The 21,929-nt window shown below is 51.2% G+C and overlaps 1 protein-coding gene across 1 annotated transcript in view; it reads right to left on the bottom strand.

The window, feature by feature from the left end:
* The window catches only part of LOC119973746 (plexin-A1-like), a 580,418-nt gene that overhangs the window by 55,718 nt on the left and 502,771 nt on the right, over nucleotides 1-21,929 (bottom strand). Inside the window, exons 20-22 of the mRNA XM_038812164.1 lie at nucleotides 18,461-18,695; nucleotides 6,515-6,657; nucleotides 3,136-3,392 (exon numbers count right to left, since the gene is read on the bottom strand). Of these exons, the coding sequence (XP_038668092.1) occupies nucleotides 3,136-3,392; nucleotides 6,515-6,657; nucleotides 18,461-18,695 (635 nt within the window). The remainder of the gene's footprint in view (nucleotides 1-3,135; nucleotides 3,393-6,514; nucleotides 6,658-18,460; nucleotides 18,696-21,929) is intronic.

Here is a 21,929-nt window from a genome sequence, read left to right as displayed (position 1 = left end):
AAGGGATAGGGTACTTGAACGCAAACCTCCCGGAACTTTATGTACGGTGAGTCAAGCTGTCTGCCTCTGGCCAGATGGGTGTGATGGAAACGCTGGGGAAATACAGTCCTGGACAGATGAGAAATGAAATGGATTATCTGACGCCAGCGTGAGAGTTTTCTTTTCCGAAGAATTTTTTCCCAATTGATTCAAGTCCGCAATTAGACGGTGAGAAACTGGCCAATTTTCTCATCCCGTCTGCGCTAACATTCTACGTGCAAGTTGCTTGCTCTGTTCAACCACAACCTTTCCTCTCTCAGGCACTGGAGAACTCGCTTACATGTCTGAATATTGCAGTTGCTGCAAATTAGGAGTCCTGGGATCCTACATTAATGAGTTCCAGAGTGAGTCAGTGCTTCACATCTTCTTACAAGGGGCCCGTGGGACTGACGACGGGAATCGTAACTGAAAGCAGACTACAGTTTTAATGTGGCCAGCACCAATCTCCTGCCAAGACAGTTCACATTCAGAGGAATGGAAAGTTCATGTTCTGTCAGCACAGAATGTTTTATTTATTATTTTTCAGCTTGCGGTGTACTGCGTCTTCATCTCTTCACACATATATTAAAGGGGGCTGTCTGGATTGTAGGAAGAGGAGTAGGCCGCTCAGAATCCCCAGCCTGTTCCGCCATTCAATGACCCCCAACTCCATCCACTTGTCTTGGCTCAATAAACCTCAACACCCGTGGCTAGCAGAAAACCTTATTCATCTTAGGCCCAAGGCCGACATGGTCAATCCCACTTTAGATCCAGGCCTGGGAGTCAGTTCATCATTCCGAGTGAGGGAAACATCCCATTATGGATGAAAAAGGAATGTTCACCACAGGGGGCAGCATGGTAGCATGGTGGTTAGCGTAAATGCTTCACAGCTCCAGGGTCCCAGGTTCGATTCCCGGCTGGGTCACTGTCTGTGCGGAGTCTGCACGTCCTCCCCGTGTCTGTGTGGGTTTCCTCCGGGTGCTCCGGTTTCCTCCCACAGTCCAAAGATGTGCGGGTTAGGTGGATTGGCCATGCTAAATGTATCTTGTAGATGGTAAGGTAAAGTCGTCATAGTCCCAGATGACCATAGGCTCCTTTCCTCTTTGAGGGGGAGAGCTGACTGGTGGTGTTTTAACCTGTGGATCACCACAATACAGGCTAGAAGGTTGAGAAGGTGGGGCATTCATGAATACCCTCAGCCGGTACGGGAATTGAACCTGCGTTGCTGGCCTTGCTCTGCGTCACAAACCAGCTGTCTAGCCAACTGACCTAAACCGGTCCCGGTGTTGATGGTACACATTCCTGCTCCTGTGCATCGTGATAGGGGTGTGAATATTTTGAAAAGGATGCCAATGAGTGCAACTGCTTTGTCCCTGGATGGTGTAGAGTTTCTTGAGTGTTGTTGGAGCTGCGCTCATCCAGGCAAGTGGAAAGCATTCCACCGCACTCCTGACTTGAGCCTTGTAGATGGTGGACAAGTTTTGGGGGGTCAAGAGGTGAGTTACTCGCTGCAGGATTCTTAGTCTTTGACCTGCTCTTGTAGTCACAGTATTAATGTGGCTAGTCCAGTTCAATGTTTCTGGTCAATGGTAACCCTCAGGTTGTTGTTAGTGGGTGATTCAGTGATAGTAATGCCATTGAATGTCATGGGGCAATGGTTAGATTCTCTTTTATTGGAGCTGGTCATTGTCTGTCACTTGTGTGGTATGAATGTTGCCACTTGTCAGCCCACAAGCCTGGATATTGTCCAGGTCTTGCTGCATTTGGACACCGACTGTTCCAATATCAGAGGAGTTGCGAATGGTGCTGAACATGGTGCAGTCTTCCACAAACATCCCCACTTCTGACCTTATGATGGAAGGGAGGTCATTGATGAAACAGCTGAAGGTGGTTGGGCCTGGGACACTACCCTGAGGAACTCCTGCAGTGATGTCCTGGAGCTGAGATGATTGAACTCCAACCACCACAACTATTTTCCTTTGTGCCAGGTACAACTCCAACCAGTGGAGAGTTTGCCACTTGATTCTCATTGACTCCAGTTTTCCCAGGGCTCCTTGAGGCCACACTCGGTCAAATGCTGCCTTGACGTCAAAGTTACTCTCACCACCTCTGGAGCTTTTTTGTCCATGTTGTAACTTTGCCACTTTGGAGATGGTTGTACAGAGCTTTCATTGTGTGACCATACCTCCTCCAACTGCTCCACCCAGTCAAGCATTCTTCCCTCCTCCCCACAGCCGGTAAATAAAAACGTCAAAGAAACTATTTGACAAAGTTTACTTGTATGCTGCGATAATGTCTGCTCCATGTTTCTCTCAGCCCTAGGAGGTTTGGAAACTTACCTAGGGACAGCCCCTCGAGCCAGCTTCACTGTTCAATGACATCCTGGTTGACCTGCATCTCAAACTCCATTTTACTGCCTTTGCTCCCCATCCCTTGATAACCTTACCCAACAAAGTTCCAGCCACCTCAATCTTCAAGCTCAATTTGCCCCCAGAGAGGGAGTTCCAGATCTCCACTGCCCTGTGAGCAAAAAGGTATTTCCTGACTTCCCGGTTAAATGGTCTAAAACCTAATTTCACCTCCGCATCTCCTGCTTGATTCCTCCCCCACACACATGGAGGAAATAATTTCTCCACATCCGCCCGATCAAATCCTTTTCAACATTTTAATCACCTCTGATCACCACCCAATCTCCTAAAGACAAGGGGAACATGTGGTTGGTCTGTGCAACTTGTCCAACATAATTTAGGTCATTACCATTCTGGTGCATCTACGCAACTCAATATGCCCCCCCCCCCCCCCCCCCCCCCCCAGAGGTGCAGTGCCCAGGATTGAGCGCAGGACTCTGAATGCAGTTTAATTAGAGTTTTGCACAAATGCCAACGTAACTCTTTGTATTCTGTAAGTCCAGTTGAAGTATTTGGATGGCATCATAATTGTGCTCTTACAGCTGGGGCGGCGGGAAACTTGCCACTATCGCATCTGTCAAATATGTCAAGTTGCAATATTCTGGAGGTTTGCTGAGCGATTGGGCAGCAGTTGAAGTCAGTGGCTATGTGTTGTTTAAGTGTGCTGCGTGTGGGGGAACCCATTTCGCCTCGACAACATCAGACTTACCTCCTCAGCAAGAGTTTCGGATGGTTTTTGCTCTCCAGGTTCTTCTCAATCAGGTCGGAGAGGAGTTGCTTGAGGACACCAGTCGCATATTCCATCTCGCCCTGGAGCGCTGTCATGATCAACGAGGCCACATTGCCTCGGTCGCGCATCGAGAAGCTTCGCTGAGTCTCCAAAGTCCGGATGAAGGTCAGCAGGAAGACCTTCTTGTTGAGCAGCTGTCCAAACAGAGTGAGGGCCTTCTCCACGTTGGCCGTCACCTTGGAAAACAAAAGCAAAGAACAGTAAGCTGCCGAAATTCTCAATGCAAATTCAAAAGAAAAGCTGGCTTTGCAAGGCCGACAGTTATTGCCCGTTGTTAGTGTCTGGCTGGGCCATTTCAGAGGATAGTTAAGAGCCAACCACATTGTCGTGGGTCTGGAGTCACATGTAGGCCAGACCGAGTAAGGACGGCAGATTTCCTTCCCTAAAACATTTTAGTAAACAATCCAAAATTCTAGGGGTGCACGTGGCGCAATGGTTAGCACTGGTGCCTCACGGCACCGGGGTCCCAGCTTCGACCCGGCCAGGGATCACTGTCTGTGTGGAGTTTGCACATTCTCCCCGTGTCTGCATGGATTTCACCCCCCAGAACCCAAAGATGTGCAGGTTCAGTGGATTGGCCATGCTAAATTGCACCTTAATTGGGGGAAAAAATAATTGCGTGCGCTAAATTTTTAAAAAATCCAAAATTCTGTTCATCTCATTAAGCTTGCCCACTGACCTCCCTGATATCTCGCACAAGTTCACATATTCTACTTCAGCTATCAAGGCAGTGAAGGATGGAATTGGAGACTCTTCTCTATACACTAGCAGAGATATCCTCGAGAAATATACACCCAACAAATACACCCAACAAACCAGAGTTCCAATCTGATACAGGAGCACAAGTGAATGCCCAGTTATCATAATAATCTTTATTATTGTCACATGTAGGCTTACATTAACACTGCAATGATGTTTCTGTGAAAATCCCCTCATCGCTGCCTTCCGGCTCCTGCTCGGGTACACAGAGGGAGAATTCAGAATGTCCAATTCACCTAACAGCACGTCTTTCAGGACATGTGGGAGGAAACCGGAGCACCCGGAGGAAACCCACGCAGGCACGGGGAGAACGTGCAGACTCTGCACAGACAGTGACCCAAGCCGGAAATCGAACCTGGGACCCTGGCACTGTGAATCAACAGTGCTAACCACTGTGCCACCCACTGCTCAATATCCACTGCCCAAATTTAATCAAACAACCAAATACCAAACAACTAAATCAGGGAGTCATTGCCAGCACGGGGAAGGAATTGTGTCACTGACTAGAGTGATCCGATCTGCATCCAATACACACAACCCTTTTTGTATGGTTTGGGGGTTTTCAGTCTTCCACAGAAGCCCAGGCCTGCCTGCAGCAGATGCTTTAAACTCATTAAAAAGACTTCTACTTAGAAACCTATGATTTTCAATCCATTACTCAGAGATTTTGGGGCTTGCTGAGGAATAGGAACAGGGAGCAGCATTTCCAGTCACTTGGGCCTGGTTCCCCCATTTCCTGAAGCTAAGGTTCTGTCTCCTTACTCCATCCCACTGGCCTTGGCTCCAGATCCTTTTACACCTTCAGATTTAACATTATGAATTGAGCTTGGTGTTTTGTTGTGGGAAAGAGTTGAGAGAGTGTGGAACTTGCCAACAAGAGGAGAATGGGGCAGCAGGACTGCCATCGGACCTGTGATCACTATATCATAAATCAACGAACTTGGGCGCGATTCACTGCAAATGCGGAGAGTCGTAAAGGCTGCCGTGAAACTGGCCGTGTTTCACGGCAGCCTCCGCGCCCCCTCCCGGGACCCGATTCTCCCCCCCCGGTCAGGGCTAGCAGCGCGGCCCCGCGAAGCACGGCATCGCAGGCTTAGCGACCATCGCTAAGCCCGCGTGCCAAGGGTCACGGCGGCTGACGCGCACGATGACGTCAGCCGCGCATGCGCGGATTGGACGGCTCCAACCCGCGCATGCGCAGATGGCGTCATCACGCATATGCGTCAAACCCGCGAATGCGCGGACCGTCATGCCCCTCAGCCGCCCCGCAAACTGATCCTGCGGGGCGGCGGAGGAACAAAGAGTGCGCGGGTATCGGACCCGCTGCCCGCGATCGGTGCCCACCGATCGCAGGCCCATGCCACCCTTGGCACGGCCGTGGTGCGGCCGTGCCAATCGGTGCCATGGTTGTCGGGAACGGCACTTTGTGGCCGTTTCCACGAACGGTGAGAGCAGGTGTGTTTGCGTTCGTGAAAACAGCCGTAAAGGCCTGGGAACTCGGCCCATCGGCTAGGGGAGAATCGCTGTTCGCCGTAAAAAAAACGGCGAGCAGCGATTCGTGTCGTGGGGCGGGGAGAATAGCGGGAGGTCGGGAAAAATGTCGGGAAGTCCCTCCCGCTATTCTCCGACCCGTCGTGGGCAGCGGAGAATCGCGCCCCACATGTCAGCGTGACTCTGTTACCAATCCCACACACACACACACTACACAAACTAACTCTCAAATGCCTTACTGCACCAAGCTATTCCGATGACATTGGTTTACTGTCGACCTCTTACATCGCAGCTCCCGCTTCTTAATAAAATCCAACTAAGGGGCTGGTTTAGCACACTGGGCTAAATGGCTGGCTTTTAAAGCAGACCAAGGCAGGCCAGCAGCGCGGGTTCAATTCCCGTACCAGCCTCCCCGAACAGGCGCCGGAATGTGGCGACTAGGGGCTTTTCACAGTCACTTCATTTGAAGCCTACTTGTGACAATAAGCGATTTTCATTTCATTTCAAAGAGTTCAAAGTCCACAGGTTTGGACGAAGAGAGATGAGGTAAATCGGGGAAGCAAGTGACCTGGTGACACTGAGCTTGAGCACTGTAGAATGATACAGCACAAGAGACCATTCGGCCCATTTACTCTGTAACAGCTCTTTGAAAGCGGAATCCAATTAATCCCTTTTCATTCCCTGAAGCCCTGCACTTTTTCCCACCTTCATGTATTTTCCAGTAAATCTGCCTACATTAACCCTTACGGGAAAGCAGTTTGCTGTGTAATTATTCACAAACGAATTGGCTCAACCAGGAATTGCCTGGGCTCTGTCATTTTTTCTTGCTTTTCTGCCATTTAATTTTCATCTGAAGGAAGTGACGGCAGTCTTTAGGAATGGAACACTTTGCAATCTACGAGGTACTTTAACCCCAAAATCAGAACATCAGATGCCCGTCACGTCTGGAAAGAAGACAGGGCTGGGGGAAGGTTCTGGAAGTATATGAGCAACTCGGGCGAAGTGCCCGAATTTCAACGCACATCAGGACACAGGGGTGGACCTGTACCTCCATCTCCTTGAGCACCGGATGATCCTCGATCCCTGGGAAAAGGACCCTCATGGCGTACGTTCGGTAATCAAGGAACGGGATCCCTGCACCGTCCAGGTCACTGGTGAGTTCGTGGATATCAGTCTGCAGCTCGGCAAAAGCTGAAAGAGAGAAACGGGCCATGTGAGAGAGAATACAAAGAACAAAGAACAAAGAAAATTCCAGCACAGGAACAGGCCCTTCGGCCCTCCCAGCCTGCGCCGATCCAGATCCTTTATCTAAACCTGTGCCTATTTTCCAAGGTCTACTTCTCTCTGTTCCCCGCCCGTTCATATACCTGTCCAGATGCATCTTAAATGATGCTATCGTGCCCGCCTCTACCACCTCCACTGGCAAAGCATTCCAGGCACCCACCACCCTCTGCGTAAAAAACTTTTCACGCACATCTCCCTTAAACATTTCCCCTCTCACCTTGAAATTGTGACCCCTTGTAATTGACACACCCACTCTTGGAAAAAGCTTGTTCCTATCCACTCTGTCCATACCTCTCATAATTTTGTAGACCTCAATCAGGTCTCCCCTCAACCTCCGTCTTTCCAATGAAAACAATCCTAATCTACTCAACCTTTCTTCATAGCTAGCACCCTCCATACCAGGCAACATCCTGATGAACCTCCTCTGCACCCTCTCTAAAGCATCCACATCCTTCTGGTAATGTGGCGACCAGAACTGCACGCAGTATTCCAAATGTGGCCTAACCAAAGTCCGATACAACTGTAACATGACCTGCCGACTCTTGTACTCAATACCCCGTCCGATGAAGGCAAGCATGCTGTATGCCTTCTTGACCACTCTATCGACCTGCGTTGCCACCTTCAGGGTACAATGGACCTGAACTCCCAGATCTCTCTGTACATCAATTTTCCCCAGGACTCTTCCATTGACCATATAGTCTGCTCTTGAGTTAGATCTTCCAAAATGCATCACCTCGCATTTGCCTGGATTGAACTCCATCTGCCATTTCTCTGCCCAACTCTCCAATCTATCTATATTTTGCTGTATTCTCTCACAGTCCGCCTCGCTATCTGCAACTCCACCAATCTTAGTATCATCTGCAAACCTGCTCATCAGAATGGCACAGAATGTTACAGTACAGGAGGCCATTCGGGCCATCGGACCTGTCCTATCACGTTGAGAGAATTATCCAATTAATCCCAGCGCTCCCCACGTTTTCCTTCTGCCTGACAAGTTGTTGTTGTTCCCAGGAATGCAGTGGAGGCCGGATCATTGAGTATGGCCAAGGCTGAGATTTTTGACAGGCCGGGGAGTCAAGGGTTATGGGGTCAAATGAAAAGTGCAGTTGAGCTCACAATTAGATCAGCTATGATCTTAATAAAGCCTCGAAGGGCTGAATGGCCCTGTTCCTAGGTCGGATGTTCCTAAATAGGCGTCGCTCAATCGAATTGGCGTGCTCCTGACTTTCAGAATGACAGAATTTAAGGAGCAATACTTTGTTTTAAAGCATGCCTATCGTATAGATTAGAATCATCAGCTCTTACGAGTGTTTGAGCGATTTCCTGGTGGTAGAAATGGCCATTGAGGTGCATCTTAGGCGTGCATTAAAGGCGGGTGATTTTCAGCGTGTTATGGCGCACATTCAACATGGACAAAATATCCGAAGGTTTACTAACCGCGCTGCATTTGTACTTTGCCAATGTAAACTCTTTCCTCGCAAATACTTAAACTAGATTTATGTGGTACAGACCTACTGCACGTGGTTCAGTCTCTGATCTCTGCCAGGTTAGACCAGTGAGGGTGACAGCAAGGCTGTTACTGCAAACGGGCAGTGCCCAATGGAAGGAGAATGCTCAGTTGAGACGCACACTTCCCTCCTTCTATTTTGTTAGAAAGGAGCCATTTTTTACGCAGACAGTGGTGTTACTAATCCCAGCTTCTTTTTTTTAATTTAGAGTGCCTAATTAATTTTTTCCCAATTAAGGGGCAATTTAGTGTGGCCAATCCACCTACCCTGCACATCTTTAGGTTGTGGGGGCGAAACCCACGCAGACACGGGGAGAATGTGCAAACCCCACACGGACGGTGACCCAGAGCCGGGATCGAACCTGGGACCTCGGCGCCGTGAGGGCAGCAGGGCTAACCCACTGCGCCACCGCGCTGCCCCCAATCTCAGCTGCTTAACAGGCGTTCAAGTTAACACACATGGAGTTTAGTCAAATGTTAATGCCCGGGTATTTGTGGTCGCTACACTATAGGAACGCCATGATTGCATTACAAAGGGTGCAGAGAAATTTCCCCAGGATGTTGCCTGGGCTGGAGCGTTTCAGCTATGAAGAGAGGCTTGATAGGCTCGGGGCGTTTTCCTTGGAGCAGAGAAGGCTGAGGGGTTGGGGGGGGGGGGGGGGGGGTGTCATAATATACATCCATGTATATAATGGAGTGCAGACAGGCAGTGATTGACACACAGGATGACCAGTAAGCACACAGAACACAGCAGCCAATCACCAGACAGGACACGACCACTATAAAGCCAAAGGGCACCAGTTTTCCCGTTCTCTCGGGATCCACCCACTGAGACAGTCAGAGCTCGTGAGCTAGCCAGTGCAAACACCATGTGGTAGTCAGTAAGTCTGGTCAGGCTAGCCTCAGGTCTCCAGTCAAGTCAGCATAGAGTCAACCCACAGTTGAACATGTAAAATAGTTAGATGTTAAATAAAATAGTGTTGCATCTCATCAAGTGTTGGAAGTCTGTCTCTCGCTACACTGCATCAAACGCAGTCCACATCGACCCAGCCAGCCCGACACATCAGGGGGGGTGGGAGGAGGACCTGATAGAGGTGTACACAATTATGAGGGACATATAGGGTAGATAGGAAGGAACTTTTCCCTTGGAGAGGGGTCACTAATCAGGGGGCAGAGATTTAAAGTCATGAGCAAGCGATTTAGAGAGGATTTGAGGAAAAACCTTTTCACCCAGAGGGTATTGGGAATCTGGAACTCGCTGCCTGAAAGGGTGGTGGGGGCGGAAACCCTCACAACATTTAAGAAGCACTTAGCTGACCACTTGAAATGCCAGAGCGTACGAGGCTACGGAACAAGTGCTGGGAAATGGGGTTAGGGCAGATAATCAGTGATGGGTAACCTGGGCTGGTGAGTGGCCCTGCTTCATCTCTCAGTGGGCCGCAAGACTGACATCGGGGCTTGTTCACTGACCGCGACCCCATGAATAAGATTAAATATATTTAACGCATGCTGAATATTTCATAATGCGTTATAGAAAATGCTCAATCTTTGATGTATTAGTAGAACTGAAATGGTAAAACAAAATCAATATTTGCACTACGAACGGAGAGGGAGCGCACAGCTCCCAACGTCAATGTTGTGAGCAATCAACACGCACCTCACCTTACTCGCTTTACGTGTGCATCGCATCAAACTAGTCAGAAAAAAAATACACGGACGGCAATCAGCGGAATGTGGCAACACTACGCGTGGGCAGCGGTCAGGAAAAGGTCTGGTGGGCCGTGCTCAGAACCCAGATGGGCCGCAGGTGCCGGCCACTGAGGGCCAGCACAGACATGATGGGCTGAAGGGGCTCTTTCTGTGCTGCAAACCTCCATGACTCTATTGCAGCACAGGATTGTGGCAATAGCTTCAATTTAGGAACGCAAGCCCCCCCTATCATTTGCCATGTCCATTACTCGCTCTCCAAATGACCAAAAGCAAAGCAAATCTTTAGCCACGGGAACAGTTTATGACAAACACAGAATATCAGTTGAACAATGAAAATGCATGCGGCAGCTCACGTGCATTATGTGAAAGTTCTTTGAGAAGCCACAGGCACAGAAGTGGCACTGACCATAGGTCAAGGCCTCAGAATAGTGGCCCCCCATGGCACAGTTATGAATATAGATTGCACACTATTATAAGGAAAGATACAACTTTTCACGCTTGAAGCGCAAACTATTATTTTAATTTGCTGCCGCGTATTAGAAACACAGAGGCCACAACCCAGTCCATCACCCAGGACAGAAACTATCCCCGAAAAAGCAGCTTTTGACGGGAAATAAGATGGAACTCGTCAGGGGGGGGTGAGGTAACAAAATATGGACAATTCACGGCATGACTGAGGCGAGAAATGATTCATCCTGGAGTGGATGGCTGAGATAATGCTCAGCTCCAACAACCGGCCTACCCTCAGGCTTCGTAAATCTTCAAGAGAAGCTTTTCATCTTTTACCATCCCCTCCCCCCCCCCCCGCCCTCTTTGATAAGGATGCACAGAGAACTGATTTTATTAGCATTAGCTTAGCCGAAACATGTGGCTTCATTGTCACGCTGAAGTGAATCATTGATAATTCTCCGTGTGACATGTCTCTGCACTGAACTGTTCAAAATTTGCCTGCACGCCTTCTTCATTTCTTTTTTTAAAAATAAAGTGGTACGGTTTATTCTGTTTCTGTCAGTCGTCTTCAGTTGGTCTCGCCTCCGACTCACAATGTTCAAGCCCCACTCCAGGGGTCTAAACACAAAGGTCATGCCCGGCACTCCAGTGCAGTACTGACCAAAGTGCTGCACCATCGGAGGTGGCATCTTTCGGATGGGACGTGAAATAAACTTAGGCCCCAGTGGCCTTCTTCGGTAGGTGCGAGAAAGCCCATGGCACACCTTTGAAAGAGAGCAGGGGTGTTATCCCTGGCGTCCCGGCCAGTATTTATCCCTCAAATCAACATCCCACAGAAACAGATTATCCTGGGGCAGCACGGTGGCGCAGTGGTTAGCGCTGCTGCCTCACGACGCCGAGGACCCGGGTTCGATCCCGGCTCTGGGTCACTGTCCATGTGGAGTTTGCACATTCTCCCCGTGTCTGTGTGGGTTTCGCCCCCACAACCCAAAGATGTGGAGGTTAGGTGGATTGGCCACGCTAAATTGCCCCTTGCTTTGGAAAAAAAAAGAATTGGGTACTCTAAATTTTAAAAAAAGAAACAGGGTTATCTGATGATTATCACATTACCGTCTGTGGGAGTTTCCTGTGCACAAATTGGCAGCTGCATTTACGATTTTACAGTAGTGGCTACACTTCAAAGTACTGTAAAGCATTTTGAGGTGCCCCATTGCAAAGCACTATATAAATGCAAATCATCCCTTCTTTGCCACTAGACAGTGACACTCACAATGTGTGAGATGGGAAAGGTAAAGGGGTGGGATTCGCCGCCCTACGCCACCGCCGGCAGAGCGATCGTTCGTCCTGCCAGCCAGCCAATGGGGTTTCCCATTGTGGGCACCCCACACCGTCGGGAAATCCGTGGGCGTGAGTGCGCTGCCGGCGAAACGGAGGATCCTGTCAAAGGGGAATTACGCCCAAAAGCTCTAAAAGGGATAGGTTGGTCCCTATTATTGAAGAAATAACAGCCTTGCCCCACAATCTCTTAGGTTATCAACCATCAAGGATCTATTCGGAGTCTTTTAAAAATTGATTCACGGATGTGGTTCTCGACCATCTCTAGTTGCCCTTGAGATCATGACGGATCTGAAATGATAATCCTCAATTCCACTTTCCAGTCTTACCCCATACCCTCTTGATGCCCTTACTGATTTGTCCACCACAACCTTGAACATACTTAACGGCCCAACCTCCACAGCTATCTGCGGTAAAGAATTCTACAGATTCACTCCTCTTGTTCCTCCTCAACTCTGTCTTAAATGGGTGACCCCTTACTCTGAGATTAGGCCCTCTGGTCCTAGACTCTCCAACAAGAGGAAACATCCTCTCAGCGTCTACCCTGTCGGACCCCATGAGAATCCGATATGTCTCAATAAGGTCACCTCTCATTCTTCTAATAATAATAATAATCTTTATTGTTACAAGTAGGCTTACATTAACACTGCAATGAAGTTACTGTGAAAAGCCCCTAGTCACCACACTCCGGCGCCTGTTTGGACACATTGAGGGAGAATTCATAGATTTTACATAGAATTTACAGTGCAGAAGGAGGCCATTCGGCCCATCGAGTCTTCACCGGCTCCTGGAAAGAGCACCCTACTCAAGGTTAATACCTCCACCCTATCCCCATAACCCAGTAACCCCGCCCAACACTAAGGGCAACTTTGGACACTCAGGGCAATTCAGAATGCCCAATTCACCTAACAAGCACGTCTTTTGGGATTTGTGGGAGGAAACCGGAGCACCCGGAGGAAACCCACACAGACACAGGGAGAACGTGCAGACTCCGCACAGACGGTGACCCAAGCCGGGAATCGAACCTGGGACCCTGGAGCTGTGAATACTGTGCCACCCCAATGGGTACAGGCCCAATCTATTTAACCTCTCCTCGTAATAAAATCCTTCCTTACACGGGATCAACCGTGAAACTTCCCTGGACTTCCTCCGATACCACTATGGGGGGGGGGGATTCTCCGCGGATGCAAGCCCAAAGCTGGAATCCCGCTGAATCTGGCGCAAGGGCAAAAACTGAATTCTCGGCAGACATCAAATCCGTTGTGGGTCTCCTGGCCCCTCCTGATGAGGTTCTCACTCAGAGCAAGGGGGGTGATGTGCAAACGCCCAAATAAACTTCACTTCTACATCAATATCGAGCAGGAAGCCCGATTCCCTGGCCTCCTGGGATGCACCAGCCACCCTCAGCCAGGAGTCACGCTGGCCTGAATGAGTGCTAATCCTGCATGGAAGCCTGCCCCGTACCTGTTCTTTCCAGGTACTCTTCAAACCAAAGAAACAGCCTCTTTAAAAAAATCTGCGGTTAGAAAGAACATCTGCTCAAAAGAGGAAGCACTTCAAAGTTAATGGAGCCCTGTCGAGCTATAAAAATAATCAACCATAATCCCTCCTTTGAAATTACCTGGAGTTGTCGATCAAGATGCTTGTAAAAGGCAATGGCCTATGAATGTAAACAATGCAGTTCGAAGCTTTTTGGCTTCGAAGTATGCGCAGAGGCTTGAAAAGGTTAAAGGGCAATGAAGCTGACTGTGAAAAAGCACTTTGAATGTTTTCACCACATTAAAGAGGAAACTTTCACCTTCTACTGACATGTCATTGATAGTGAGGGAGATTGAAGGTTTGATGGCAACAGAGAGAATACTTTCACCTTCATCTGACAGATTTTTTAACTTGGCATGCTGGGATAGACTTCAAAGGATTCCAACACATCAGAGGGAAGGCTTTGAACTGAAACGTGACATGCTGAAAGACAGTTCAATGATTTTCAAGGGTACCGATGGGAAGACCAGCCAAACATCCCCCATCCCAGAAAAGACCCCTGATCCAAACCCCCCTCCCCAGCCCAGCCCAAGCTCCTCCTGACCCCCACCTCCCCTGACGGACCTCCTTGGCACCCTGAAGGCAAGTGCCAGACTGACACTGCCAAGTGGTAGGGCCTGAAAGGGTGGGCGGGGGCAGGCGGGGGGGGGGGGGAGCTGCAGCTTTATTCAGAGATCGGGGTGTTCTTGGAGCGGGGCCTGTCAGCGTGTTTGGGTCCTCCCCTCTCAAGTCCAACATAAAAGCCGATCCTCTGAAAAAGGTTCCAAAGTGCTATTCGGGTAGCGCTGCTAAATGCCAGCGGCAAATGCTCCCGATATCCCGCTGGCAGGAGCACTTTGGGAGTTAAAATAGGAGAATTACACCCTACATCTTTCCTTAAGCTAAGGGGACCAAAACTGGGGCGGGGTTCTCCCCTACCCGGCAGGGGCAGGGGGTCCCGGCGTAGCGGAGTGGCGCCAACCACTCCGGCGTCGGGCCTCCTCAAAGATGCGGAATTCTCCGCACCTTTGGGGGCCAAGCCCTCACATTGAGGGGCGAGGCCCGCGCCGGAGCGGTTGGCACCACGCCGACTGGAGCCAAAACCGGCACCAACGGCCTTTGACGCCCGCCGGCCGGCGCCGGGGCTGGCCGAAAGGCCTTCTCCGGTTCTCGCATGCGCCGGTGATGACGTCGATTCTCTTCCGTCTCCGCCATGGTGTAGGCCGTGGCGGCGGCGGAAGAGAAAGAGTGCCCCCACGGCACTGGCCCGCCCGCCGATCGGTGGGCCCCGATCGCGGGCCTGGCCACCGTGGGGGCACCCCCCGGGGTCCGATCGCCCCGGGGCCCCGCTCGCGCCGCCGATCCCGCCGCCACCAGAGGTGGTTCAAACCTCGGCGGCGGAAGAGGCCTCCCAGCGGCGGGACTTCGGCCAATCGCGGGCCGGAGAATCGCCGCGGGGGCTCGCCTCTCGACGTGGCGCGATTCCCGCCCTCGCCAATTCCCGGGTGGCGGAGAATTTCTGCCACGGCGGGGGCGGCATTTCCGGCGGCCCCGGGCGATTCTCCGATCCTGCGGGGGGTGACTCATTAGGGATGGGCAATTAATGCTGGCACAGCCTGTACCACCCACGCCCATGAACGAATCAAGAAATAAATCCGGTGTAGTCTAACTCGTGCCTTGCATAGTCTATAGCCAGCACCGACTTGGTGAACAGAACGGCTTCCTTCTGTGCTGTAATGACTCTCTCATTCTACCACTCTACCTGTCTCAATTACCTACTCTGGGACTCTGTGGCTGGAAAGCTCGGAAGCGATCTCCGCAACCCGATATGGAGATAACAAGCAATTAGGATTTGTCTCTTAGTCCCAGCGAAAGCGCCTGTGAAACACCTAAATCACTCCAAACTATTTAACAAGGGCCCTGAAGTCACCAGCGAGAGCTTCATTATGTGAAGGTGCTGGGGCATTCTGTCCACACCATGCTACGTATTCTGTCATTTCCCTTTGGAAAGGCATTCTTAACAAGGCACAGGCAACGGGGGGGAACAAGAATAACTTCCAATGCCTTGTGTAAATGGGAGTTAGGGAGGAATAGAAACATTCTGCTTTTTATTCAGTGCTGTCTGGCGAGGTTAGCATCTATTCAACGCCCCTATTTGCTTCAGGTAGTACTGTCTGTGGGGGACAAAGGCGTTATGATTTGGAGTTTGATAATGTATATCGGGGAAAGCGTTCCCACTGGCAGAAGGCTCAATAATGAGAGGATACAAATTGAAGACAGTTGGTATAAGAACCGCAACAGAGAATTTGTTTTTTTTTTACACATCAGCTGTGATGTGCAATACGCAGCTTAACGGCTGGTGGGAGCAGATTTAACAGCAACTTTCAAATGGATGACTATGGGAAGGGGCTCTGGGGCGAGAGCAAGGTCATGGAATTAATTGGACAGTGCTTTGACAGAGCCGACACAGCTGGGCTGAATGGCCACTCTCTGTGCTGTGCAATTCTAGAATTCTTGTCGGGTGGCACGCGGCACAGTGGTTAGCATTGCTGCCTACGGCGCGGACAGACCTGGGTTCAAACCCCGACCCTGGGTCACTGTCCGTGTGGAGTTTTCACATTCTCCCCGCGTCTGCCTGGGTTTCACCCCCACAACCCAAAGATGCGCAGGGTAGGCAGATTGGCCGCGCTAAATTGCCCCTTAATTGGAAGAAAATAAATTCTTGGGTACTCTAAATTTATTCAAAACAAATTCTAGAATTTTTGCCAATCTCCCGCTATCCTGCAGCCGTACAGTCGATGTTCCTCAGGAAAAAGATCCCGTTGCCGATTTCAGGAGATCGCTGTGCGTGCGCAAATTGGCTGCCCGATTTCAATAGTGTTTTTCTTTTGTAAGGGTGATTGCGTGGATGCAGACGGGGTTGGTACACGAGGAGAGGAAGCTGTGGTGTGTCATTGGAGCCTCTGTCGGCGTTAGTGTGGAGGGAGATGTGTATTGGTGCCCCCCTGAACATGGGAGCGGAAATGTTATAGCGAACACGCGTGGTAATTGCGAGCAGGGCCTGGCGGCGGCAGGGCGTGCATCATTTGACAACGTTACATGGCTTCATCTTGTTTCTCCCTTGGTCCCTGGTGAGGCTAGTTGAGACATTTAGCTGTGTCTAACGATTGTATCGAGCCAGTTAACATGGTTAACTGCATTCTGTATGTTCAGCTGTTTCATCCCTTGCTCACTGCGATCATTTTGTAATATTGTTGCGTGGTTTGAAAAAAACGTAAAATCTCAATAAGTATACTTTTAAAAAGAGAAATGTAGGTGCTTTCTTCTGAATTATTGTGAGGGGGTAGTATTGATGGGCCAAAAGACCCCTTTCTGCATTTTATTCCAGCATTTTCTCTTTGGTTCCCGACTTCTTTCTGTGTTGTGCAGTGACCCGAACATAACAGACCCCAGACAAGAGCTCGGTCCAAGTTCGTCTGCTGCGTGTGGGCTATCTCACCGTGACCTGAAAACCTAGCTCTTTGTCCGAGCTTCTGGTCACCTGGCTGAATCTCTCCCAAGGGGGCTCATTGTCACTTTTTGTTATCTAATGTGGAACTCCTTGGGATGTTTCATTAGATTACATATGAATTGTTGAAGACCTCATGCGCCGGGCAACTGGACAGTGCGGTGAATCTGGAAAGCCCTGGGCTGCGCAGTCAATATGAGCCTTCTGACAACCCATTTGCAAGTATTTAATGGGCTCAGCTGGAAAGCTTCCAACAAACAAATTACCTGGACATCGCTATCCAGCCTAAGACATGCCAATAGGCTGGAGGGCAGGTAGTGTATTGGTAATACTAAATTCAGTTCTGGGCGGCATGGCCTCAGGGTAATATATTCGCCTTGGAGCGAGTGAGACTGAGACCTCATGGATCATAGAATTTACAGTGCAGAAGGAGGCCATTCGACCCATCGAGTCTGCACCGGCCCTTGGAAAGAGCACCCTGCTCAAGCCCGCGCCCCCACCCTTCCCGTAACCCAGTAACCCCATCCAACCTTTTTGGTCATTAAGAGGCAATTCAGCACGGCCAATCCACCTGACCTGCACATCTTTGGACCGCGAGAGGAAACCGGAGCACCCGGAGGAAACCCACGCAGACGCGGGGAGAACGTGCAGACTCCACAGAGACTGTGACCCAAGCAGGGAATCGAACTTGGAACCCTGGAGCTGTGAAGCAACTGTGCTAACCACTGTGCTGCTGTGCTGCCCTGTCATAGACTGAGACCTACGAGAGAGATACCTGGACACCAAGGGTTACAGGACAAAGAGACACTTTGTAAACTTGGGTTGTGTTCCCTCGGTTAAGGGTGACTTTGATCGAAGTTTTCATGTGGGCAAACTGACGGGATTGATCGCTGCTGATTGGGGAGCCTGGGACTGGGGAAACGCAGTGCAGAAAATAGGTCCTGTTCACATTGGTGGAACGATTAAGAAACGGGGGATACAAGTTAAATGGCGAAAGAGGCAATGATGATATGAAGAATTACATTGTTACTCAGCGAGTGGTCAGGGTCTAGACCGTGCTGCCTGAAAGTGTGAGGTTCCAGGCAGATTCAGTTGGAGTTTTCAAAAGGGAACTGGGTCAATGTCTGAAGAGGAACCTATGGCAGGGTGACATAGAAAAGGCAGGAGGGTGGCAAGAGGTGAGCTGAACCCTCAGAAATCCAGCATAGATATGCCAGCAGCACGGTTCGATTCCCGTACCAGCCTCCCCGGACAGGCGCCAGAATGTGGCGACTAGGGGCTTTTCACAGTAACTTCATTGAAGCCTACTTGTGACAAGAAGCGATTTTCATTCATTCATTTCATATGACGGGCCGATTGGCCTGCTTCTATCATGCTGTGACCATGCAATGATTCTACCCATGGAACGGCAGCCAAGCTACCACATGGAGGGTCTGAGGCCAATTGCTGACGACGTTTACAAAGGGAAGCTGGCGAAGTGGGAAGGACTGGAAGGTTCTGTTGATGGGGTGAGATGAGGTGGGGCAGGAGGGGATCCACGTGGAGCATGAAGACCAACACTGAACATGTTTCTGTGCTGTAAATACTATAGAATTGCACCCAAATATCAGCACCTTCAGGGGAGGGAAAAGAGGGGGGGGGGTTGCATTTTTTCGGGGGAACAGATGGTTTTAAGCTCCCACCTTCCTTGCATTCCAGAGCTACCCGAGACTCCAGGTTGTCCATCTGCAGCTGGAGTCGCTTCAGCGTGCGGTCGGCATCACGTGACTTCCGCTTGTAGGCGATGAGGACGATAACGATAATGAGGAGCAGCAGGGCCCCGCCTCCCCCGATTCCCAAGGCCGCCGGGATGGTGAGGAGGCTGTCCGAGTAGATGTGCAGATCTCCGGGGGAGAACTTCAACCCTCCCACCTTAATCTGCAAAGAAAAAGAGAGAGACTTATTCCTTGCACCATCACCCCTGCCGTGCCTTCCACCCTATCAGAATGTTGACTCGTGACCCATTCATGACTCACAAACTTGGGCCAAGGCCTTCAGTAAACTTCTATCAATCGTTTGTTCCCTCTTGGGGCAAGTTCCAGAAAAAAAAAAGACGAGTGTGCATTTATATAGAGCCTGTCGGATCCCCAGGGCATCCCCAAAGTGCTTTGCCGCCAAGTTCAGCTGTTGGAAACCAATTACCCCAGCAAGATCGCCCCCTGTTGACCGTTCTGTGACGGTGCTGACTGACGAGACACTCGGTGAACACTCGAACTGCCCTTGTCTGAGTTACGCAAAGGGCTCTGTTCGGCCCCACCTGAACAGAGGTCCCATGCCCCCCTCGGAAAGATAGCACCTCAGATGTTGCAGTGAAATAGTTCCAGATGACCAAACGTTGCTCTCCCCTTTGAGGGTTGACTGGGGGTGGTCTAACCTCAGGCGAGGGGCAAGGTTGAGAAGGCGGGGCTTTCATGAATAACCTGAGCTGGGACAGGAATTGAACCCACGCTGGAGGCCTCGTTCTGCATCAGGAACCAGTTATCCAGCCAGCTGAGCTAAACCTGCCCCCCCCCCCCCCCCCCCCCCCCCGCCGTTGCTCAAGCTCGAGTTCAAATGCCAGCCTCTATTCGTGACATAGCTACTCCACAGAACAGGCCCGACGGGCCAAATGGCCTCATTCCGTGCTGTCTCACTGTACGATTCTACCCTGGTGTGATCCATTTAAATTCGCCAGCTGGATTCGCCAGCTGTTTATCAGGATAAAATGCTGGAAATGCTCCTTTCATCGGGAACGGTTTCTCGCTCCACAGGTGTTACCCGACCCGCAGGATCTTTCTATCATTTTCTCTTCATTCTAGGCCTCCAGTGTCGGGAGGTCTTGTGGCGCAGTCAGTAGCTTCCCTGCCTCTGAGCCAGAAGCTCCCGGTTCAAGTCCCACCCCAGGACTTGATGGCCAAGGAAGGTGCGTTCGTAATGTGGACCAACAGGTTGAGAATGTCAACCTGTAAATCCTTCCAAACACGCCAATGGTTGGTGATAAGAGCGGGGGAGACTCCTGGTCAGCCTGGCTTGATGTGGGATGGAGTCCCGCAAGCTATGAGCCCCTAGTGACAGACGAGCGACCCGTTCCGGGAATTACGAGCTATGGAAACACAAGGAAGGCTGCCTCAGTGAGCACTAGGTGTGCAGGAAGAGAATTGGCTTTGGAGCAACTGCAGTATTTTGCTTTTATCTTGGGTGATTGTTCAGAGAACATCTATCGCAAGGAGGGAAGTGGGGTGTGGGGAGGGGGGGGTGGAGAGGTGTGGGGGGGGGAGAGGTTGGGGGGGGAGAGGTGGGGGGGAGAGGGGGGGGGGGGGGAAGAGAGAAATAAGGAGGTTTAGACCTGCATAAAAAGGAACAGTATGTATGAAATAATGGATGTGGCCAAAGAAATAGGAAATCATTTGCAAGCATGGTCCTGAGTTTCATGCAGCACTTTGCTCCCACTCTGACCTCTCTGTCCTTGGCCTAAAGCTCAACGTCAACTCAAGCAACAGCACCTTTCAACTCGACACTCGACAACCTTCTGGACTCAATGTGGAGTTCAACAATCAGAACCTCTGCCTTCATTATGGTTTCTGTTTCTGTTTTCCTGGTTGGGCCTTTTTCCGGAGTGATCCTTCGCTTTGCATTTAGGCGGCTGCAGTCCAGCCATTCACACCTCATCTGGACACATCTTCGTGACGCAATTTTGTGCCCGCATTCGGCGTGAATGCAAATGATGATGTGGGCGCGAGTCGGAAAACCAGAAAGTTTGGGAACGTCATTCAGAGAAATTATAATCGAATTAAAGGGCTTCCCGCTACGTGTTTCCCCCCCCCCCCCCACACACCAACCCCCACCCCCCAACTTTGGGATCACCCCACTCGCCAAGGGCACGCAGCTAAGTATAACTCCTGGGAGGAGAGGAACATGACTGGACCGTATCACAGAATTACACAGCGGAGACAAGATCCTTAGGCCCATCGTGTCTGCACCAACATATGAAAAACACCTGACCTGTCCACCTGATCCCATTTGCCAGCACTTGGCCCATAGCCTTGAATGGCATGATGGGCCAAGTGCTCATCCAGGTACTTTTTAAAAAGGATGTGAGGCAACGCGAGTCTACCCCCCTCCCAGGCAGTGTGTTCCTGACCGTCACCACCCTCCCAGGCAGTGTGTTCCTGACCGTCACCACCCTCCCAGGCAGTGTGTTCCTGACCGTCACCACCCTCCCAGGCAGTGTGTTCCTGACCGTCACCACCCTCCCAGGCAGTGTGTTCCTGACCGTCACCACCCTCCCAGGCAGTGTGTTCCTGACCGTCACCACCCTCCCAGGCAGTGTGTTCCTGACCGTCACCACCCTCCCAGGCAGTGTGTTCCTGACCGTCACCACCCTCCCAGGCAATGTGTTCCTGACCGTCACCACCCTCCCAGGCAGTGCATTCCAGACCGTCACCACCCTCCCAGGCAGCGCATTCCAGACCGTCACCCCCCTCCCAGGCAGTGTGTTCCAGACCGTCACCACCCTCCCAGGCAGCGCATTCCAGACCGTCACCCCCCTCCCAGGCAGTGTGTTCCTGACCGTCACCACCCTCCCAGGCAGTGTGTTCCAGACCGTCACCACCCTCCCAGGCAATGTGTTCCTGACCGTCACCACCCTCCCAGGCAGCGCATTCCAGACCGTCACCCCCCTCCCAGGCAGCGCATTCCAGACCGTCACCACCCTCCCAGGCAGCGCATTCCAGACCGTCACCACCCTCCCAGGCAGCGCATTCCAGACCGTCACCACCCTCCCAGGCAGTGTGTTCCAGACCGTCACCACCCTCCCAGGCAGCGCGTTCCAGACCGTCACCACCCTCCCAGGCAGCACATTCCAGACCGTCACCCCCCTCCCAGGCAGCGCATTCCAGACCGTCACCACCCTCCCAGGCAGCGCGTTCCAGACCGTCACCCCCCTCCCAGGCAGTGTGTTCCAGCCTCTCCCACCCTCCCAGGCAGTGTGTTCCTGACCGTCACCACCCTCCCAGGCAGCGCATTCCAGATCGTCTCCACCCTCCCAGGCAGTGCGTTCCAGACCGTCACCCCCCTCCCAGGCAGTGTGTTCCTGACCGTCACCACCCTCCCAGGCAGCGCATTCCAGACCGT

The sequence above is a fragment of the Scyliorhinus canicula genome, chromosome 11 (genome assembly GCF_902713615.1).
Source record: "Scyliorhinus canicula chromosome 11, sScyCan1.1, whole genome shotgun sequence".
Classification (NCBI taxonomy): Eukaryota; Metazoa; Chordata; class Chondrichthyes; order Carcharhiniformes; family Scyliorhinidae; genus Scyliorhinus; species Scyliorhinus canicula.
This window is presented reverse-complemented; position numbering and strand designations above follow the sequence as displayed.